A 22,459-nucleotide genomic window follows, 5' to 3' on the forward strand; every position below is an offset into this window, starting at 1 on the left:
GCTCCTTTGGCGTTCACGCTACATTTGAACTGTGCGCGTGTTTGTGAGTCTCATTTAAACGCCTGTAACCCCCCCCCCATGGGTTTAACGTGAGCAGATTATGGAGATGCTCTTGAGCTCACTGAGGTCATTTATGAATTATGTCATCACATGAGTGTCCTCAGCCTCAGTGAGCTGCGCCCCCCCCCCACGGCCTCCTGTAATCCTCTGTGTGTGCTGCTGCAAGGGCGCCCTCGTGTGGGCGCTGGAGGGTATCACAGAAGCCAGCATGTGTCTCCATTTGTTCACTGCACACCATTCCAGCACAGGGACCCACACCAGCTGAGCACGTGACACAGGGGCAAAGAGCTTTGTAGTTTCAAGGGGTCAGTCAGCTCCTTCCTGTGGTTATGTCGTATCGGGTTGGCCTTGGAACTGTTGGCAGAGTTTTGGTGAAACCGTGGGCCTGGAAGTCTGTAGGTCTGACCTTCACCTCTGAGTCTGCGCTCTGCTGGACGGTTGCAGAGGCCTGTCTGAGCTCGGCTGCAGAACAAACTTCCCTCCACTTTCCAGCCCTCCCTCCAGTTTGTCTGTGGGAGACCACATTTAAAATGTAACCCCACCTGAAACCTGGCACCGACCAATCATCCACAGAGATGTCAGAGCAGACGGCACGCCCTCCTCCGTTCACAGCCAATCAGAGTGGATGTGTGGCATTTTGCCTGAGGGGAAAACTTACCCCTGGATGCGTTAATTACGCATCACTTAGCTGTTGCCAATGTGTTCACAACGCTGGACCCTCTGTTGGGCTTTTTAAAACGACTGTCTTCATTTTTCGGTCAATCTAGTATGGAAAGTAGACAACAATGGCTCACCAGGCTGAAAAATGAACTTAGCAACAGTCCTCTGGTGTCAAATGTGGCATTTGGCTTCATCCTCATGGGACTAGAGAAGCTGGTGGAGCTGGAGTTTGAGTGTCCTTGTAACCCTACATGGAACGGAGCGTTTTCGTCAGCGTTCTTCATCATTCCTGCCGTCATGGCCTTCACCTTGATGCTAATCATTCAAGGATGCAGATGTGATACGTGGTGCAGGAAAACCGTGTCCCTGTCCAGTTTCGTTCCTGCTGTCGTGTGGCTGATCCTGTTGTTCCTCGACGGCCAGTATTTTGCTTGTGCTATGACGGACTGGGAGGGCAGATTTGTACTGGTTGACAAAGCGGCTCCACAGAAGTGGTGTGAGCCAATAAGTGAGGGAGATGTCAGCCCTCAAGAACTGATGCACCGCTCACAGCAGCTCTTTGTCTTTTCTCAGGTGAGTCCACCCTTTTCTACTTCTAAGCTCATCTAGGATGGCTGGAGAGAGAACACCCCCCCTCCTGTACTGCTTTTACCTCTGGAGACTGTTAGTGGAGCTCTGCTCATCACAATACACTGTTCCCGTGAACGTTTACTAAACTCAGTGTTGCTCTATCTACTCTTTTGAACCCCAGGTTATAGGCATAGTCCTCCTCATTTTCATCTGTGTGGGTCTCGTAGTGTATGTCATCAGAGAGAGCTGCGAGCAGGAGGTGGAGATGCAGGAGGCAGATGTAGCCGAGCTCACTGTGCTCAGGATGAGCTCTCTACGGACCAGGACATCATGAGAGGACCAATGCCGCCCACCACACTGGCCCTGCCGGCATGGACGCTCTGTAAATACTGTGGACAGACTTGACTTAGAGTCTTCTAACTGTTGTCAGGAAGGCTTTCCCTGCACCAGCGGGCCTCCACCGGTGTGAAGATGCTGTAAATAAGGACGCCACTCTTCCTGTTCTGTTCTGTATCATCAGTGAATGTGTCATCTGTGTGCTTGTTCACGTTTACCAGGAGTCCGACGGGACAATCGACACCACTCTCATATCATTTCTGATAAATATGAAGCTGCAGTCGGTTAGCTTAGCATAGCATAGAGACCAAATACAGAGGAAACCAGCTGCCTGGTCTGTCCAGAGGTCAGCTTTCCCTACATGCACCCACCAGAGCTCTGTTACAGCTCACCAGTGCAGCTGTCAGACCTGGCTTGTTTTGAAGTGTAAGCACAATAACTTGCTGTTTTATGTAGTTTGAGAGGACGTATGAGAGGACATGCACCACACAGTTCAGCTACTCCAGCTTCAGCTTCTCCAGACATGAGTCGTGTCATCTGCTCATCCAACTCTCAGCACCAAAGCAAATAAGCTTATTTCAAAAATGTTGATGTGCTCCTTTATAGTGAGATCTCACTTTGTCACGTTGTGAATTTCTGCTGGACCTGAGCTGTTGGACACAGTTCTGCTCTTCTGACCAGCGTGAGGCAACTGTCTATCGTCTGACATGTTCCTAAACTGAAAATGTCCCATCAGTGTGAAATTATTTCACTTTGTGAATTTTTTTCCCCCTGGAGTAACAGACGTGTGGAGGGTCGGACCGTCAAGTTTGGTCCTCGATGACGCTTCAGGCTGAACTGATTGTCCTGATGATTTACCTGTTGGACAGCTGGAGATGTGACAGCATGTACTCAATGTTTTGTATCACGGCAGCCCGCAGTAGGATGTAGACACAGAGTGCTACTTGTACACTATGCCAGTATCTGCAGTATGTTTTTTATTGTTTTATAATAAAAGAATTTATTTATTGAAGTAAAACCCCCCTGGGGGTGTGTACAGTCATGTTGTGACAGCATGTTTTAGTTCCCACAGTCCTCACAAACCTGAAGTGTGACCCTTGAGTTGTGAAACAAGGTTTTCCTCTGACACCGGGACAGATGAAGCTGTTGGTAACAGCTGGAACGTCCCTCCAGCATGTAGTGGGCTCACGTTAAATGCCACACACAACAGGAGCGGGGCCCCTCACCACCAACACTTATCATGGGCCACAGAGTCTGACAGTGGGGCCTCTGGTGTGTCTCAGGACAGGACGGCTGTCACTGGCTGACTTGTGCAGCTGGAGACGCTCGGCTTCCTTCTACCAGCTGCCTTGTCCGCGGGGGGGAGGGGCTCTGTCAGGACCTGTGCATGGCACACAGGAAGCTTGGACTGCTGATATAGTGGACCACTGGCCCAGTTGGACCGCTGATCCAGTTGACTGCTGATCCAGTGGACCCCTGATATAGTGGATCCCTTTTATAGTGGACCGCTGATCAAGTGGACTGCTGATATAGTGGAGTGCTGATCCAGTGGACTCCTGATCCAGTGGACCACTGATATAGTGGGCCGCTGATATAGTGGGCCGCTAATCCAGTGGACTCCTGATCCAGTGGACCGCTGATATAGTGGACTGCTGATCAGTGAACCGCTGATATAGTGGACTCCTGATCCAGGGGACCGCTGAACCAGTGTCCAGTGTTTAGACTCACTGTATTGGTTGTATGTCCGTGTGGACGAAGTCCTGTCCACCTTGGTTTTCTCAACAAATTCTGAAGCAGTGAAGTCAGAGATCTGACTGACCGCGCTGCAGGAGATGACGGAGTCAGGTGATCAGTGAGCTGTCAGACATTCAAACCAACCGTCTGCAGGTAAACACGCACACACACACACACACACACACACACACATCTCTCTCTTTTACAGCCTACAACATTTACAGCCTTTCAGGCTTTCTGTCTGTGTGGACTGAGGTTACTGAAGTAAACTGTGAGACTGTCACCAGATTTTTATTAGTTTTTAATGATTGATTTCTGGTTACACATTTAACCAGGAGCAAACAGAGAGATTCAAACATAAGACAGGTAGAGAACAGCCGTGGTCACAGAAAAGTTAGCATACAAATCCAGTATCTTCAGGTTTGTGTCTTACTGTGTCATACTGTGTCATGATTTGCTATGATTTGTTTCTTGAATGCCAGTTTGTTTACTCTTTATTTTAGGTGTGATGAAGTAGCGGGTTCAATTCTTCCACCCAAACTCTTTCCTCGTCCTAGAGTTAGTAGCTGTGTGTTGTGCTTCACACATATTGTGATGTCTTGTGATGTCCCATTTGGTTTTAATGTATGAAGTTGTATGTCTGTATCATTACCTCCAGCAGTCCACTTATTATTTGTGATCTTTGTATTTCTTTTGTAAAATAATCTCTCAACTGAAGATATCTAAAAAAAAAAAAAAAGCCTCCATTCTCTAGCCCACATCTCTCCTTCAGATCCTGAAAACTGTCACCAGATTATAGTCAAAATAAATCACTGGCCAAGCTACAGGCTTCATGTCAAATGTGTGTTCATTCAGAGGTCAGCGATAACTACAGTGTCAGATTATAGTGGATCTGATATAATTGGCCTCAACCGTCCGTGTTTTTTTAGTTTATCTTTACTAGAATTGGGCTGTTTTTACGTCTAGTCATTTCATAGATGTATTCTGAGCACATTTGTGATTTAGTTACTGTGATTTCTTTAGATCCTGTCTACGTTTTGCTGTCAGACACGCAGAGCACAAACACCTTATCAAGGCAGCAAATGTTCCCAGAACTACCAGCACAGCTCCGAGGCAGACCAGCAGCACGTCTACAGAGTGGTAGGAGTACCAGGGCAGCCGGTAGGACTGAGCCCTCAGGTGAGCTGCACCTTTGTGTCTAATGACAAACTCTATCCAGTAGAGGGCGCTGTCCAGAGGCTTCATTGGCTGATCCCTGTGCAGCCTGGAGAGTCTCTGCATGTTTGCCCTGTAGGAGGGCTCACTCAGGACCTCCTGAATTCCCTGAAAGAAGATTGTTTCATCCATAGTAAAAATATCAATTATCTTCCCTGCTCCTCTTTCTTCAATTCTGAATAGATTATCACGCTGATCAAAAATCAGTGGAAGTCCTACGACTGGGACTCCGTGGTAAATAGCCTCCTGAACGCCGTTGGTTCCTCCGTGAGCCACGAACAGTTTGGTCTTTGGATGTCCCAGGAGGTCGTTCTGAGGCATCCAGTCCACCAGTAAAGTGTTGTTGCCCAGAGTGGCTGGTCTGGCCCCTTTATGCCTCCAGATGACTTTCTGAGGTAACTTAGAAAAAGCTGCAGCGATCTCGGCAGCAAGGTCGAGAGGAAGATCTCCAATCAGGGTGCCCAGAGACATGAGGATGACTCCGTGCTCTCCAGAGCTCTGCACAAACTGCTCCAGGTGTTCAGGAAGAGCTTTGGCAGGTTTACACTGGAACCCCCCTATGTAGACCACATTAGGCATGGTGGGACGGGGGAACTCGAACACAAAGTCCACCCTCATGAGCCACAAGTCTGCTGCTTGAAACAGGGACATGTAGTCTGTGTCTGGACCCAGATATTTTTCAATGAAGCCAGCATAATGTGGTAAGATGTACCGTGCGATTTGGTATTCCTGGAAGCCAAAAATGACCACATTAAGAAGTCTCTGAAGAAAACTCATTTTGTCAGAGAACTCTGTCCCTGTCATCGGGACATAAGAGAGAGGAGAAGGTGCAATAGAAAAATGGCCTTCACCGTGACTCGTCCACCTGACGTTGAAGACCAGAGGCAGCCGGAGGTAGTGGGCCAGTATCACCCCCCCTGGTATGGCTGGGTCCGTCAGGACAAGGTCATACTTGGCATCCTGCAGCGATCGTATCAGGGATTTTTTTTCAAGAAGTTGCTCGAGCATTTTGCATGTTTTCTCGTGCAGCTCAGAGGCCTTTTTTGCTTGTTCCATTTCCAATTTAAGTCGTGTCCAGACGGACTTCCCACCCCTCTGGATCTCCAGCAGCTGGGACACAAACGAGGTTATAAAGTCTTCATCAAATCCAGACTCCATGTCGAGTGTGACTGAAGTGTAGAACGGGGAGGTTTCCTTGATGTACCAGCTGTCTGAGGATCTCACAACAGAGACCTGGTGTCCCCTTGAATGCAGTCCCTCGATGATGACTTTCATGTTCACCCAGTGGCTGCCGTCCACCGGGAAAACAAGGACGTTCCCACCACAAACCACAGCAGAACAGAGCGAGCAAACCGAGATCCACACCCATGGCCACTGCATTTTTGTCTGAAGGTGGGAGGAGAGCACATTATGTTTCATCAAATGCATCATTTTCATACCAGTTGAATTTTTTTCTCATTATTTACTTAAATATAGAGGATGCAATTTGTTGCTGAGCTTTTTAAAGTTTTCTAATTTACATGTTTTGACTATAATCACTTTGCAGTCAAACATGTATCCTGCTGCAATTAGGTTGATCACAGAAAATCAAAAGTAAGATTAATCAACTAAAAAGGTCTTCATGTTTATTTAACCTAATTATTGATGAATTATGTTGTATACAGTCACTCATTTCTTTCCTCATTTTGGAGCCCTTTAACATGTGCAGTAAGAGCTATAAGCAAGCATCCAGTACACCTGAGAAAAGCCAAACCACTAGAAGAACCAGTTCATTTACTCTGTGGAGCCAGCCAGACAGCCACTGGTCATTTATATTTACAAAAGACTTAAAAATGCTAATTTTACCTTTTTTGGCATCCAGCGTGTTTTATTCTTTGTCTGTCTTCTGGCAGAGAGCCGAACACGTGTTTGTCCGTCCACGGTAAAACACAAGCAGGACTTTGCTACTGCAATTTCATGTTCTCAAATGCACAGGTGATAAGAAAGTACAAAGTCATGACCTCGTCATCAGGGACTACACTAAACGACTGGAAAACAATCTCTTTGAAAACTGTGCTACAAGTGCTTAGTCGCATTAAAGATTCAGATTGTGAAAATGTTTCACTTTAATTAATCACTGAATTGTTGTCCCTTAATTCAGTCTCCCACAGTAAGACACAACATGCCTTGATGTTGTGATATGGGAGCCACAACACTTTAAAATGGTTGATATTTAACATTAACAGTGGAGGAAAACACAGCAGATGGCTGGAAAACTTCACCCTCTGGCAGGTATCAACAAACCCTCCTTTACATCAGATTCTTACGAAATGTTTTTCAGATTTACCGTCCAGCTTACCAGAGCAAACCTCTGCTGGTGGAAGAAAAGAAATAAACGTGTGTCATAGTTCTCCAATCTTTTTTATTGGCAATGCAAGTCTTTTCATTTTTCAGGATCCTTCCTTTAACAGTGTGCTTTTAGCATAGAGTTTTACACAGTAAATACAGAAGAGTGGAAATCTGCAATAAAGTTGGTCTAATACGACTTCTCAGACTAATTTAGGTAAATGATCAACTGATGAACACATAGTAGAAATTAAAATGACTGCATCAGCCACAGTTCAGTCTGGACAATCAGCAATCAATGTACACCATCTGAATCGTGATGACGATGAACAAGCAATCAATCAATCAGTCAATCAATCTTTATTTATATAGCGGCAATTCATAACAGCGTTATCTCAAGACGCTTTACATAAAGAGCAGGTCAAGACCAAACTCTTTAATTAAGAGACCCAACGATTCAGGAATTCAAAATGAAGGATTCAAGAATCCCCACATGAGCAGCATCAGATATTATATTTATATGAATAATAATGAGTCAGTAAAAGGCTGACGATCCGCAGCAGTGATTCATGAAGCAAGAGAACCACAGCAGGAGAACCAGGACCAGGATCCAGAGGAACCTGAGAACCACAGCAGGAGAACCAGCATCAGGGTCCACAAGAACCTGAGAACCACAGCAGCAGGACCAGGATCCACAGGAACCAGAGAACCACAGCAGCAGGACCAGGATCCACAGGAACCAGAGAACCACAGCAAGAGAACCAAGACCAGGATCCACAGGAACCAGAGAGATGAGAAAAGCACAGAAAGGCTCCGGGGAAGATACCAAGTTAGTAACAGACATTAAAGAGACATGAAGCATCAGGATGGAGAGGAAGAGGAGGAGAGAGGAGCCCAGTGCATCATGGGAGTCCCCCAGCAGTCTGAGCCTATAGAAGCATAACTAGGGGCTGGTCCAAGACCTGATCCAGCCCTAAACTATAGGCTTTATCACTAAGGAAGGTTTTTAGTCTACTCTTAAATGTAGAGAGGGTGTCTGCCCCCAAACCATCCATCCCGAACAATCCATCTTTCACTGTTAGTCTAATTTCACTTTTCTTTTCAGACACAAGCTAAAGCATGACCACACCACTGTCGTCTACAGAGTGGTAGGAGTACCAGGGCAGCTGGTAGGACTGAGCCCTCAGGTGAGCTGCACCTTTGTGTCTCATGACAAACTCTATCCAGTAGATGGCGCTGTCCAGAGGCTTCATTGGCTGATCCCTGTGCAGCCTGGAGAGTCTCTGCATGTTTGCCCTGTAGGAGGGCTCACTCAGGACCTCCTGTACGGCCTTCTGAAATACTTTTCTGTCCAGTTCAGAAACATCCATAACTTTTGTAACGCCCTTAGCTCTCAGTCTGGAGACGTTGTCTGCCTGATCAAACACAACGGGGATGCTTACAATAGGAACTCTGTGATATATGGCCTCATAAATTCCATTTGTTCCTCCCGTGAACCACGAGCAATTTGGTCTTTGGATGTCCCAGGAGGTCGTCCTGAGGGCTGGTCAGGCCCCTTTATGCCTCCAGATGACTTTCTGAGGTAACTTATGGCGCTTTTCCATTACACAGTTTTAGCTCTACTCGCCTCGACTCTACTCAGTTTGGTTGTTTCCATTACAGTAGCGTACCACCTCAAAGTGGGCGGGGTCGTCATAGCAAGGTGGCCCGAAACTCCGGTGGCGTAATTTGTATACGACACAAACAAACACAACTAAGGACATGGAGCGTTTGGTTTGCGTGTATCCGTTTACCTCGTTCACAGAAATAATAAAAACGCCCGGTCTGTTTCCAGCGTTTTACAAACGACGGGTTTGATTCTTGTGAACGAGTCGCTCTCATGACTCATCCTGTGATGTCACTCCCTGGCCAATCAGTGGCCTGCAGTCTGGTGACGTCACATTGTCAGCTCGACTCAGCTCGCTTGGAACCCCGGCCGAGTAGGTACTGAAATGGTACCTGGTACCAGGTACTATCGCCTAGTGGAAAACCAAAAAGACCGAGTCGAGCCAAGTAGGTACTAGTGGACAAGCGCCATTAGAAAAAGCTGCACTGATCTCGTCAGCAAAGTTGAGAAGAAGCTCTCCAATCAGGGTGCCCAGAGACATGAGGATGACTCTGTGCTCTCCAGAGCTGGCCAATGCAGTATAATGTGGCCCCACTACCTGCTTGTACAGATGCATCCTTGTGCTGGAAAAAAACACATTTCTGACCCTCTCAAAGAAAGTCATGTTATCTGTTAATTCTGAAGGTGGAAGAGGGACGTAGGAAAGTGGAGAGGGAGCAACAGCAAAATGCCAGCATTACTCCTCCTCCATTAGCAGGGTCTGTCATAACCACATTGAATTATGTGTCGTGTAAGTACTTCATTAACTCCTTATTTTCAAAGATGTGCACGACCACCTCAGACTTTCCTGTGTAATTCAAAGAACTTGTTTTTTAGCTCCACGTCTAAAGCAAAAACGGACCCACACAGACCCCTTACTTCTTTTAATTTTAATAACCTCAGAAACAAAGAGAAAAAAAAAAGTCCTCATCTGCACCACCAGCGATATCCACTGTGACAGTGTTGTAATGTGGAGACGTTTCACTGGAGTACCAGCTGTCTGCAGCCTGGATGACAGTGACAGTGTGGCCCCTTGAATGCAGCTCCTCAACAAGTACTCTCATGTTCCCCAAGTGGCTGCTGTCATGTGGAAATACCAGAACATTCCCACCACTGGAATAAGGACAGCCAAAACACAGCTAAAGGTCGCCAATGACAAAAACATCTTTATATCTTCTCAAACCCAGTCTGAGAAACAAGTAGAGGAGGGGAAATCAGATAGCTGTTACTGAAGTATTAAAGGGAAAATCCGATAGCTGTTACTGAAGACTGAAGTATTACAGGGAAAATCGGATAGCTGTTACCGAAGCATTAAAGGGAAAATCAGATAGCAGTTATTGAAGCATTAAAGGACAACAATGCTCCTTTCAACTGTCTGTCCACTTGTGTGAAAAAGCCCCTCTGACCATCCTCACGTGGTCATAGCACATGCAGCATTTCTCAGGAAGTCAGAGTGCTGTTTGCTGCCAAGAGCTCTGCATGCATGTCCTACTGAGCCTGAGCCTCCCGGAGTTCAAGTGTTTGTTTCTACAGTGCGACTGAGTGCATTCTGCATGACAGAAACATTTGGGAGTCTCCACGTAGGAAAACCATAATCCCTGTGAAAGAATTCCCATGGTCTTATTTTCCTATCTATCAGATGACTACTTCGTCAGCAGTGGACTTGAATCAATAAACTTTGTTAACTTTATCTGATGGAAATCGATGTTTCCCTCTCAGTTCTGAACAGCTGCTTTGACAAAGATCACTTCTCTTAAAATCTCTTCAACTGAAGAGAAACTCTTTAAACCATCTTAAACATTCCTGACACTCATGTCAACCTCAGAGTGAAGCTCCAAACAAACAGCAGCAGACCAAAGGAACGATAAAGTCACCAGAGTGAGGCGAGAAAACACTTCCTGGTTTCTGTTTCCCACCCTCACCACAGCTTACTGGAGGAACCGAGTCCTCACAGTGTGGAAATGATGGTCTACAGACCTACCACACCGCCAGTGCACCGCATGTATCACATCCCTAATATCTTTAACACAGAGACTAAAAACAGAAAGACATCAGAATCAGAATCAGAATCAGAATCGGATCAGATCATGTTTCTGTTTATTGATGCTGCAGGATATGTGTCCCTTCAGTAAGAGCAGATATTTGCACCACACAGAGCCTCATTTGGATGGTCTGCTAACAAATCAAATCAAATCAACTTTATTGGCCAAGTTTGAATAGGCAAACAAGGAATTTGACTCGGTGAAGCTTGACTCTGTAAAGTAGAAATAAACTACAACAGTAGGAAAAGAATACAGGACAGTATAAACAATATATAACTCTTTAACAACAACGGTATGTACAATAGAGGTAGGTGTAGTGCAGAAATAACTGAGCAGTACAGCAGTTTAACGTATGTAAAAACACTCGTACAGATGCCCCGCTGGCCTCCCTCTGAGTGGAATATATGGATGGATGAATGCCTCTCGCTCAGCTCTTAAAACAGGACTCACATAACTGGACTGCATGTTTTAGGCTACATATCCATACAGTAAAAAGGACACATTATAGAACATAGTCTTGAATACATGGGCCTGATTGGTCTAAAGAAAAAGCTGAGAAGTTGAATGAAACAGGTCTAAACTATTTACAATGTGACAGGGTTTTGCTGCGTATAATGAAACACGTCTGAGATCAGAAGATTAATTCAATTCAATTCAATTCAATTTATTTTGTATAGCCCAATATCACAACAGAGTTGTCTCACAGTGCTTTACAAAGTTCACTGAAATAAACAAGAAGTGTAAGCAAACAAACAATCTTAGAGAAAGTCATTAGAGAAACTCCTGCTTGACTCGCCTCAATGTCTGCTTCATGCTGCGGGGGCTGCGACAGTCTTACAAAATGAGGTCTTTAATATGGGAAGCCCAGTCACACTACCATCAGATATCATGTAATACCTGAAGTCGTCTGAAGCTGTAAAACTAAAGTGGAGAAGTGGAGCTTCTGTCAAAACACGGACACACGCTTGGATGCAGACGTTTGTGAGAAACTTTGTGAGCTACCTGCCATCGGACTTGTGCACTTACCCCACCTCTGTGGGAACACGCCTTGTTGAACTCAGTGAGGCCTGCTAAAGGAAGTGAAATGTTATCATGAAATAAGGTTACAACAGAGTCTGCTGCCTATGTGCTGCTGATAACGAGCCTTGAGTGGCTGCAATACACACTTAGCTGGAAGACAGACAGACTTATTGTTCTGGTTTTACAGCTCACCATCCTCTACTCAGTCATGTCAAATATTTCCTTTAAACATCCCACGCAGAGGACAAGCCACAGCAGTGGGATTAAAGTCAGAGGCTGCATCTCAAACTGTCACCACAGACCACCTCGGACTGAAAACACATACATAATATATGATACACATGACTGGAAATGGCTCCACACGGAATTAACAAGAAGTCATGAGTGAGTCAGAAAACAAAACTTCACTACACATTAACTACACAAGGTACAGCTAGTGCATAAAAACACACGTTAAGTAAAACATGATCATCACACACATGAAAATAACACACAGTAACTGCCCAGGAGCAAAATGTCAAACTGTGTATATTCACCTCATTGATTTATTGGTTCATTCATTCATTGTGACATCTGTGTGACTGTGTCGTAGGTCGTGTGAGTCCCTGGATGATTAGTCCCGCTTGTGTTTGCGTTTGAACACTGTAGAGCACACACACCTCATCAGAGTGAAAATGGTGGACAGCAGGAGCAGCAGGGCTGCAGCCAGGAGCAGCAGCACGTCTACAGAGTGGTAGGAGTACCAGGGCAGCCGGTAGGACTGAGCCCTCAGGTGAGCTGCACCTTTGTGTCTCATGACAAACTCTATCCAGTAGAGGGCGCTGTCCAGAGGCTTCATCGGCTGATCCTTGTGCAGCCTGGAGAGTCTCTGCATGTTTGCCCTGTAGGAGGGCTCACTCAGGACCTCCTGTATGGCCTTCAGGAAGTTGTCGTCTTTGTCCACCGTATTAATGGTCAAAAGCTTCGCCGCCCCTTTCTCCTTCAGACGCAGTAGGTTGTCGTACTGGTCAAAAAACAGTGGAAGTCCTACGACTGGGACTCCGTGGTAAATAGCCTCCTGAACGCCATTGGTTCCTCCGTGAGCCACGAACAGTTTGGTCTTTGGATGTCCCAGGAGGTCGTTCTGAGGCATCCAGTCCACCAGTAAAGTGTTGTTGCCCAGAGTGGCTGGTCTGGCCCCTTTATGCCTCCAGATGACTTTCTGAGGTAACTTAGAAAAAGCTGCAGCGATCTTGTCTGTTATGTCAGCAGGAAGTTCACTGATAAAAGTGCCCAGAGACATGAGGATGACTCCGTGCTCTCCAGAGCTCTGCACAAACTGCTCCAGGTGTTCAGGAAGAGCTTTGGCAGGTTTACACTGGAACCCCCCCATGTAGACCACATTAGGCATGGTGGGACGGGGGAACTCAAACACAAAGTCCACCCTCATGAGCCACAGGTCTGCATCCACCGCCATCTGGTGGAAATCGGTCCCTGGCCCCAGGTATCGGTCACAGATCTTCTGGTATATGCGCTGACCTATCAGGTGATTCTGTGTTTGGGTTATCAGGTGCAAAACCACATTTTTAACTCTCTGGCCAAAGGTCATGTGATCGGTATTTCCCGACCCGGTGATGGGGATGTAAGACAGAGGTGACGGGGCAATAGCATGGTGGGCTTCTCCAGCGATCAGCCAGCGAACGTTATAAACCAAAGGAAGGTTCAAGTATTTGGCCAAAATGACCCCCCCGCCCCAGCAGGGATCGGTCAGCACCAGGTCGAACTTGCTGTCCTTCATGGTTCTCATCAGCTGTCCGTCGCCAAACATTGCTGACACAAAGTCACCCACGGTGGCGTGAGCTTCCAGAAAGGTGCTGAACAACCCGACAGTCACGTGGAGGAAACTTGTGAGGGGGAGGGCCCCCCGCTCAAATTCAATGACCTTTGATAGAATTTTGGTGATGAACTTCTGGTCGAGGCTCCTCTCCACCTTCACGGTGAGGGTGTTGTAGTGGGGGGAGTTGTCCGGGATGTACCAGCTCTTACTGGAGCGGACAATGGTGACGTTGTGTCCTCTGGAGTGCAGAGCTTGGAGCAGGACGTCCATGTTGACCCAGTGGCTGCCTTCAATGGGAAACACCAGGATGTTCCCACCCAGACAACCCCGGAGAGCCAGGAGGAGCAGCAGCAGAGCGCCGCCGCAGCAGCAGGCCAGCCGCATCTGGGGGACAACAGACAGTCAACTGACCAGAGGGAGACAACTGACCAGAGGGACAACACACCAGAGAGAGACAACTGATAGCTGACCAGAGAGACAACAGACTTTCAACTGACCAGAGGGACAACAGACCTACAGACAGGCTACTAACCTACAGACTTACAGACAGACTACTAACCCACAGACCTACAGACGGAGCGCAGACAGACCTACAGACAGACTACTAACCCACAGACTACAGACAGACAGACAGAGCACAGACAGACAGAGAGCACAGACAGACTACAGACCTTGGTATAGGTCTCTGGCTGCGTGCTGACTGAACCACTGTGTCGGCCCGTTGGAAAACGGGCGGCGTCCGTTAAACCAACAGATGATCACAGGTGTCTGTGCCTGGCTCCTTCAGCCTCTCTGTCACAGATCACAGATCAGCAGCAGAGCCCGTCTGTCAGTACCAGCAGCCCCGCTAACAGTCAGACATGGAGGACACTCAGCGGCTCTATTCACTGTTTCTGCTCTCTGCTTTCAGACCGCAGAGTTTCACCAGACCTACGTCTAGGGGGAGGGGGGAGGAGCCGGACCCTGCAGGCTGGCTGAGCTCCTCCTGTGGAGGGGGGCAGACCTCTGTCTGGGGGGAGGGGGAGGAGCCGGACCCTGCAGGCTGGCTGAGCTCCTCCTGCGGAGGGGGGCAGACCTCTGTCTGGGGGGAGGGGGAGGAGCCGGACCCTGCAGGCTGGCTGAGCTCCTCCTGTGGAGGGGGGCAGACCTCCGTCCGGGGGGCGGGGGGAGAAGCCGGGCCCTGCAGGCCAACCAGGGGGGAGGTGCTGCAGGGAAACAGGAGGCTGAGTGGAGACATGACTGATAAGAAAGTTACTGACTGACAGGATCACGTGACCCAGGGAAGGAGCAACAGGAGGGAGGATATACTGGATCAATCAATCATTGGCTACCTGTGGTAACTGTGACATATTGTGGTGACTGATTTATTGAAACTGATAGTGGCTGTCTGTGGTAGAGTATTATTGATTGATTTATTGATATTGATCGTTGCTGACTGTGGTAGAGTATTATTGATTGATTTATTGATATTGATCGTTGCTGACTGTGGTAGAGTATTATTGACTGATTTATTGATATTGATCGTTGCTGACTGTGGTAGAGTATTATTGACTGATTTATTGATATTGATCGTTGCTGACTGTGGTAGAGTATTATTGATTGATTTGTTGATATTGATCGTTGCTGACTGTGGTAGAGTATTATTGATTGATTTGTTGATATTGATCGTTGCTGACTGTGGTAGAGTATTATTGATTGATTTATTGATATTGATCGTGGCTGACTGTGGTAGATTGTGTGGGGTTAGTAGGTGCCCAGGCCCCTTTGGGTAGCTACAGTGATTCTTTCATCATCACTGTGGCCATGAGGAGTCTGTTTATTTAATAGGATAACTGCAGTTTCTCCCCCTGGTCCTCTCTGTCCATATACTGGTGTCTGAGTGACTGGTAGGTAGTAAAAGTGTTGGAACTGGTCCAGTAGATCACCTCAGCCAGCAGCCACCAAACGGGCTGCAATGGCTGCAACGTGATCCTTTGGGACAACTGCACCTGATCACAGTAGGTCCACTAAAAGAGCTTGTTTGATCCACTGACAGGCTCAGAGTGTTATTCTAAGTGTGTGACAGCATTATAGAAAGAGATAGACCAAAAACATAGGAGACTATTGGAGATCATCTGAAAACTCCTGAGACTGTTGAGACCGCTTGAGAGCTTCTGAGATTATCTGAGAATGTCTGAGATCCCCTGAGACCATCTGAGATTATCTGAAAACGCCTGAGACCATCTGAGATTATCTGAGAACGCCTGAGACTGTCTGAGATTGCCTGAGACCACCTGAGACCATCTGAGACCGCCTGAGACCACAAGAATGGCAGGAGACGGGAAAGGAGTGGGAGGGAATGGGAGGACAGGGCGGGCTCTCTGGAGTAGGAGGAGGAGGATGAGGACGAAGATGAAGAGGAGGAGGGAGTGTTGCCTGTGCACAGGCAACAGGGAGGGAAGTAGCATCTGTATGAGCGAGAGAAGGATCTGCGAGGAATGGACGAGTGCTGAGCAGCAGCGTGGCTGTCGTCAGGGCTTCCCCCGCCTCCACCTCTCTGCCCTGGCTTTTCACGGAGGAGGCTGCACATAGAGCAGGTCTGTACAGTCCGCACACGGCTTCCACACACCTTCACACACGCCTGCAGTGTGACAAGGCATCATTACCGTGGAGAGGGTCAGACTAGCAGCTGAAGGGGGGGGGGGGTTCTCAGCTTGTGCAGGATGCTGTCTGTTTAAGGTGTGTGATTAGATGATGTCTGTTATTTAGCTGGACGACGTCTGGAGGCTTCTCCAGCTCCACACTGCAGATTCAATGAGATTTACCAAAGGGGGGGGCAGGACTACTGTCTGCTAGGACGTGAGCCCCCGATCCAGTGCCTTATCAGAGCCACGCTCTAACCGCTCAGATGGTTTTCATAACCGCTGCATTTCGTGCTTGTTTTCCAGCTCTGTGATGCCCGAGGGAGCAGCTGCGTGGATCCAGCTCTGATATGATGCTGAGAGAAGGGGGGGCAGCCACCTCTCTCCCACTGCTGCTGCTGCTGTGCTGCTGCCACCTGTGCCTCTCACTGCGTAAGTGTCTTCAGCACTGGGGACGCTTCATCACATGACCACTGTGAAGTAGCCTCCGTGTGACACATTGCATGGTCCAAGATAAGCTGGATTTGTAGAAACAGAGAAAGGAGATGTAGAAACTGGTCAGTGAAGGGAGCTCTCCAACTTATAAACAGAGTGTGGGTGTCGGCATGAGCACTTACCTTCTCTTATCATGTTTACGGCCGTCCAGGTAGTTTGGTTCTGATGAAAGCTTTTAGCGGCTGTGATAACTGAGCCCAGAATATTGCACAAAAAGTATGCCAACTATCCAGAAATTCAACAAGTAGCACACTTCTATTGACTGACCACCGAACAGCTCCACGATTTCTCAGTAGCCAAGAAGAGGGAAAAGAGAAGTTGAACTTCGTCAACTAATCCTAACCCTGTTGCCATGACAGTGTGTGTGTGTCCATGTATGTACCAGCTTTCGCTGAATGTGTGTGTGGTCATGTTTGGTGTCTTTAGGAGCATGTTTGAACCGTGGGGGGTTTTGGCCTCCTGCTGTACATTTTCTTTCGCTGGTTGTAGGATGTGTGTCATCTCAGTCTGCTCTCACTGTAACTGTCACCGCCTGCCTGCTACACACGACACACACACATCACATGGTCCCTGTGTGATTCATGCTGATTTACTTCTGACAGCAGCAAGTAGGTTTCTTTGAAAATGCAGGAGTGTGTAGATATTAATTTTACTCAGCATGGGATGTAAATGAGCATCTTCTTGATCTTCGAGCACATCCATATCATTGTACGATACACATTAATGTAGCACCCTGCAGACTCTGCAGCGAGATGCTGTCGGGGGCTCAAGAGACAGGGAATTTGCTTATCGTGAAGTCATTGTTTGAGGCTGTTGCAACCTCTTCTTCATTGATCTTCACACCACGAGAGGGTGACTCCATACATGTGTGGTCAGTCTAGGAAGATTTGCAGCCAAGTCCCCGTCCATAAATTGAGTTTATGACTCTGTTGGTGAATGATTGAAAGATCAGAATGAAAGAAATTGTGTGTAATTCAAAATGGGATCAATATTTTCTGCATTGCAGAGAAGCCTTGCTTCAGTGTCACTGTTATACACTTTAATGTATGGAGAGGGAGAAGAAACACACTTTATTCACAGATGACAAAAGATTTTTACTCACATTTTAGGGTCAATACACAACCTTTCAGTCATCAGTCCAAAGTTCAAGCCATATTTTGACCTGCAGCTCTCATTCTCTTAGCGACACACTTCACTGTCCTACTGCTGTCTCCTTCACTGACCTTCAGTATCCTCCCAGCAGTGATTTTTAATGAAATGTATGCACCTTGAAGTGAGAGTGCCTGCATTACTCACAGTCAGGACACACATGAGTAGACACTGATGAGTAAACACTTTTGTTTTTACTGTGGTAGAAGAATAAAAGAAGAATGAAAGAAGGACAGCGCACACAGAAAAACAAGTATGCTGACGTGTTGGCTCTAGTTGACCAACGTAACCATGAATACACTCAGTCATGTAAGAGATGTGTTAAAGCCACCTTTGATATGAGCTAAGATGAAGATTAACAGTCAGAATCAGTCACAGTGGTTTCTTGCTTTGAATGTTTTGGCTGTTCCTTCATTTTCCCAGGAGGAGTTTGGGGCCTGTTCCCGGTGCATGTTGGACTCCGGCAGGGCTGCCCTTTGTCACCGGTTCTGTTCATTATTTTTATGGACAGAATTTCTAGGCGCAGCCAGGGGCCGGAGGGGGTCCGGTTTGGGGACCGCATGATAGCATCTCTGCTTTTTGCGGATGATGTTGTCATGTTGGCTTCGTCAGGCCGAGACCTCCAGTGTGCACTGGGGCGGTTTGCAGCCGAGTGCGAAATGGCTGGGATGAGAATCAGCACCTCCAAGTCCGAGGCCATGGTTCTCGACCGGAAAAAGGTGGTTTGCCATCTCCGGGTCGGTGGAGAGTCCTTGCCTCAAGTGGAGGAGTTCAAGTATCTCGGGGTCTTGTTCACGAGTGGGGGAAGGATGGAGCGTGAGATCGACAGGCGGATCGGTGCAGCGTCTGCAGTAATGCGGTCGCTGTATCGGTCCGTCGTGGTGAAGAGGGAGCTGAGCCAAAAGGCAAAGCTCTCGATTTACCGGTCGATCTACGTTCCTACCCTCACCTATGGTCATGAACTTTGGGTCATGACCGAAAGAACAAGATCTCGGATACAAGCGGCTGAAATGAGTTTCCTCCGCAGGGTGGCCGGACTCACCCTTAGAGATAGGGTGAGGAGTTTGACCATCCGGGAGGGGCTCGGAGTAGAGCCGCTGCTCCTCCACATCGAGAGGAGCCAGCTGAGGTGGCTCGGGCATCTGTTTCGGATGCCTCCTGGACGCCTCCCTGGGGAGGTTTTCCGGGCATGTCCCACCGGAAGGAGGCCCCGGGGAAGACCCAGGACACGCTGGAGGGACTACGTCTCTCGGCTGGCCTGGGAACGCCTCGGGGTCCCACCGGATGAGCTGGAGGAGGTGTCTGGGGCCCGGGAAGTTTGGGCATCTCTGCTAAAACTGCTGCCCCCGCGACCCAACCCCGGATAAGCGGTTGAAAATGGATGGATGGATGGATGGAGTTTGGGGCTCTGACAGGAAAGACTAAGCCTTTTGACAAAGCTTAAGCCTGTCTCTTTTTTCTCCTTATAGGGGTTCCAAAACCCTCCTCCTATGCAAAAGCAGAGGATGAGTTGTTCAAATTCCTCTTTGGAAACTACCAGAAATGGGTCCGTCCAGTGGAATACTTAAACCAGACGATCCTTGTGAAGTTTGGACTGGCCATCTCCCAGCTCGTTGATGTGGTGAGGACATGTAGTTCATGAAAGTGTGATGCTCAGGGTTAACTACAATGACTGTCACACATAGCTGAAAGACAATTGTATTTATACTGTTGCTCCATGAAAATGTTTCAACAGAGCTGCCTTTTAAAACTGACATTTGAACTTGATTGTTGTCTCGTTATTGTAGGACGAGAAAAATCAGCGAATGACTACTAATGTGTGGATGAAACAGGCAAGTACTGTACCTCTGACCCACAGCGTTATGTTTGACCCCCATCAGTTAATATTTGTATTGTCAGGGTGTGGCTCTTAATCAATCAATCAATCTTTATTTATATAGCGCCAATTCATAACAGTGTTATCTCAAGATGCTTTTCACAAAGAGCAGGTCAAGACCAAACTCTTTAATTAAGAGAGAGACCCAACGATTCAGGAATCGATAGATGGATATCTATCTATCTGGTGTTGTAAATCTCCTTCGCTTGGCAGTCACGTCTTTGATTGAAAAAAAGTTCCCAGATATTCAGCTGGTTTCACACTCTGGCCTCCAGAATCTTCTTCCCCAGCGTGTTTGGGCCAAATCAAACACACTGGTTAGTGACAGGCTGGTTAGTACTCCAACAGCAATGAAGGTTGCTATATTTGCTGGCACATAGCGATATAATTTATAAAATATATATATAATTACAAAATATCAGAGCACACAAAGCATATTTACAGGAAACGTTTGACATTTTGTGAAATGTGCTCATTGGCTTTCATGCAATGGGTTAGAGCAGAAAGTTGTTACCGCTGTCATCTGTCAGTAGTCAGTTAGCTTAGCTTAGCACCTAGACGGAAACCGGGGGTGGGCAGCAACCTTTTCTCTGTCCACATGTAACAAGGTCTGCAAACTCTTTAATTAATGTATATAATGCTTTGACATTTGTTCACTTTAGTTTTCACATGGATTAAACAAATGTGATACAGTGTGATAATTAGTAGGCTTTAGAGGTGCTGGTAGGCAGATCTCTTTCCAGGCAGAGCCAGGCTAGCTGTTACCCCCTGGTTTTGGTCTATGTGCTAAGCTAAGTTACCATCTTATCATACAGACACAAGTCTTCATCCAGCTGTTGGTAAGACCGGGAAAAGGCATATTTCTGGAAATATCAAACCGTTCCTTTAAAGTTTCACAGTGCGCGTAGATGTTTGTAATGAATACATCTGAAGTGTTTCCTTTATGTAGGAGTGGATTGACATGAAACTCAGGTGGGACCCTGGTGAATATCTGGGCATCACAGTTATCCGAGTCCCCTCTGACAGGATCTGGCTCCCTGACATTGTGCTGTATGATAAGTATGTGTCATTATTTGTTGAATGAAATGGCTGAGATATCATGGATTTTGTATTTTCCAAAATGTATAAAGATATGACCACACTAATCTGCTGCAGTACTGTATCATTAAATGTCTTTAGAGAACCTATAAAGCAAAAAAGTCTACTAAAACTAAAAATGAACAGAAATTCTACCAGTGTCTTTAACTGTGAAGACATCGTTTAGATGAATCAGGGTTATTTCTTCCAACAGTTCAGATGGGCGTTTTGAGGGCACTGTCACCAAGGCTGTTGTTAGGTATGATGGAACCATATCTTGGACACCACCAGCCAATTACAAGTCAGCCTGCACCATCGATGTCACCTTCTTCCCTTTCGATCTCCAGAACTGTTCAATGAAGTTCGGTTCGTGGACATATGATGGGTCCCAGGTGAGTGTATCCTCCACAGATGGTCAGTGTTATTCATAAGCAGTCATGGGCTGAGGTTTCACTCTGACTTTAACAGGTGGACATAATTCTGGAGGACTTCCATGTGGACAAACAAGATTATTTTGACAACGGTGAATGGGAGATAGTGAAGGCCACAGGCAGCCGTGGTCTGAGGACAGACGGCAGCTCCTCCTATCCCACCATCACCTACTTCTTCATCATCCGCAGGCTGCCTCTTTTCTACACCCTCTTCCTCATCATCCCCTGCATTGGCCTGTCCTTCCTCACCATCCTTGTCTTCTATCTGCCCTCCAATGGCGGTGAGAAGATCTCTCTCTGCACCTCAGTCCTGGTGTCACTCACAGTTTTCCTCCTGGTCATTGAGGAGATCATCCCCTCCTCTTCAAAGGCTATCCCTCTCATTGGGGAGTACCTGGTCTTCACCATGATCTTCGTCACACTCTCCATCATCATCACTGTCTTTGCCATCAACATCCACCATCGATCCTCTTCTACACATCACGGCATGGCCCCCTGGGTGAGGAGGATTTTCCTGCATCGGCTGCCTAAGCTGCTGTGCATGCGCAGCCACGTGGACCGTTATGCCACAGCTGGAGTGGCCAGAGGCAGAGGAGCGGTTGGACTGGGAATGATGAAGGACTCAGCACCGGAGCTGACACCTCTCCTCCACACCAAACACAACCTACAAGCAGCTTTGGACTCTATTCGCTACATAACCATGCATGTGGTTAAAGAAAATGAGGTCAGAGAGGTGAGTGTGTTGCATTTGGTGTATTTACATATATCCACAGGTAATAACAAAAGTGGTTAACAGCTATATAAACTAGTATTGGTGGCCCTGTCCTTTGTCTTGTTTAAAACAACACAACAAATTATGACAAAGGCTCCAATTAAGCTCACAAGATGGAGTACTATATGTTTCTAATACAAGTACATGTCAAGTAACTGATGCACGTCTTTTCTGTTTCAGGTGGTCCAAGACTGGAAGTTTGTAGCTCAGGTCCTGGATCGAATGTTTCTTTGGGCCTTCCTCCTCGTGTCAGTCCTGGGCTCTGCTCTCCTCTTCATCCCAGTAATTTACAAGTGGGCAAACATCATCGTCCCCACCCATGCTGGAAGTACCCTCTAAGAGTCATAGTTCAACAAACCACACGTGGGGGTGAAGCACATCAACAACTTGTTATGGGTCTAATTTGAGATTTGAATGACTAAGATACTGAGATTACCTCTGAGATACTCGGACACTCTGCTCATCCACTCTCTTTTTATAAGCAGAGCCGCGATCTTGTCTGCTAATTAGAGATGGTGTTTTTGTTTAAGTGAGAGCTGAATCCTGTTTTTCTTAGTAAGTCAAGGAAAACTGACTCAGTTGATGTACGTCATGATCATAACACAGTACATTTTG

General features: G+C 47.1%; 3 protein-coding genes and 1 pseudogene across 3 annotated transcripts; 1 reads left to right on the plus strand and 3 right to left on the minus strand.

The window, feature by feature from the left end:
* Positions 1-4,313: 4,313 nt before the first annotated feature.
* On the minus strand, positions 4,314-6,542 carry LOC139213999 (UDP-glucuronosyltransferase 2A1-like). The gene is made up of 2 exons (XM_070844769.1): positions 6,421-6,542; positions 4,314-5,961 (listed from the first exon to the last, which is right to left on the minus strand). Exons 1-2 carry the CDS (start codon positions 6,430-6,432, stop codon positions 4,366-4,368), a joined length of 1,608 nt encoding a protein of 535 aa, XP_070700870.1. The 5' UTR covers positions 6,433-6,542; the 3' UTR covers positions 4,314-4,365.
* A 1,406-nt stretch (positions 6,543-7,948) lies between these two features.
* Positions 7,949-9,968, minus strand: LOC139202599 (UDP-glucuronosyltransferase 2A3-like; annotated as a pseudogene).
* A 1,196-nt stretch (positions 9,969-11,164) lies between these two features.
* Positions 11,165-13,840, minus strand: LOC139205361 (UDP-glucuronosyltransferase 2A2-like). The gene is made up of 2 exons (XM_070835554.1): positions 11,384-13,840; positions 11,165-11,192 (listed from the first exon to the last, which is right to left on the minus strand). The coding sequence occupies exon 1, from the start codon at positions 13,805-13,807 to the stop codon at positions 12,221-12,223; it is 1,587 nt and encodes a 528-aa protein (XP_070691655.1). The 5' UTR covers positions 13,808-13,840; the 3' UTR covers positions 11,165-11,192; positions 11,384-12,220.
* A 1,801-nt stretch (positions 13,841-15,641) lies between these two features.
* chrna5 (cholinergic receptor, nicotinic, alpha 5) lies at positions 15,642-22,459 on the plus strand. Its single transcript, XM_070835566.1, has 8 exons — positions 15,642-15,999; positions 16,351-16,476; positions 19,158-19,309; positions 19,476-19,520; positions 20,514-20,623; positions 20,856-21,033; positions 21,110-21,805; positions 22,025-22,459. The coding sequence occupies exons 2-8, from the start codon at positions 16,395-16,397 to the stop codon at positions 22,181-22,183; spliced, it is 1,422 nt and encodes a 473-aa protein (XP_070691667.1). The 5' UTR covers positions 15,642-15,999; positions 16,351-16,394; the 3' UTR covers positions 22,184-22,459.

The sequence above is a fragment of the Pempheris klunzingeri genome, chromosome 1 (assembly GCF_042242105.1).
Source record: "Pempheris klunzingeri isolate RE-2024b chromosome 1, fPemKlu1.hap1, whole genome shotgun sequence".
Lineage (NCBI taxonomy): Eukaryota > Metazoa > Chordata > Actinopteri > Acropomatiformes > Pempheridae > Pempheris > Pempheris klunzingeri.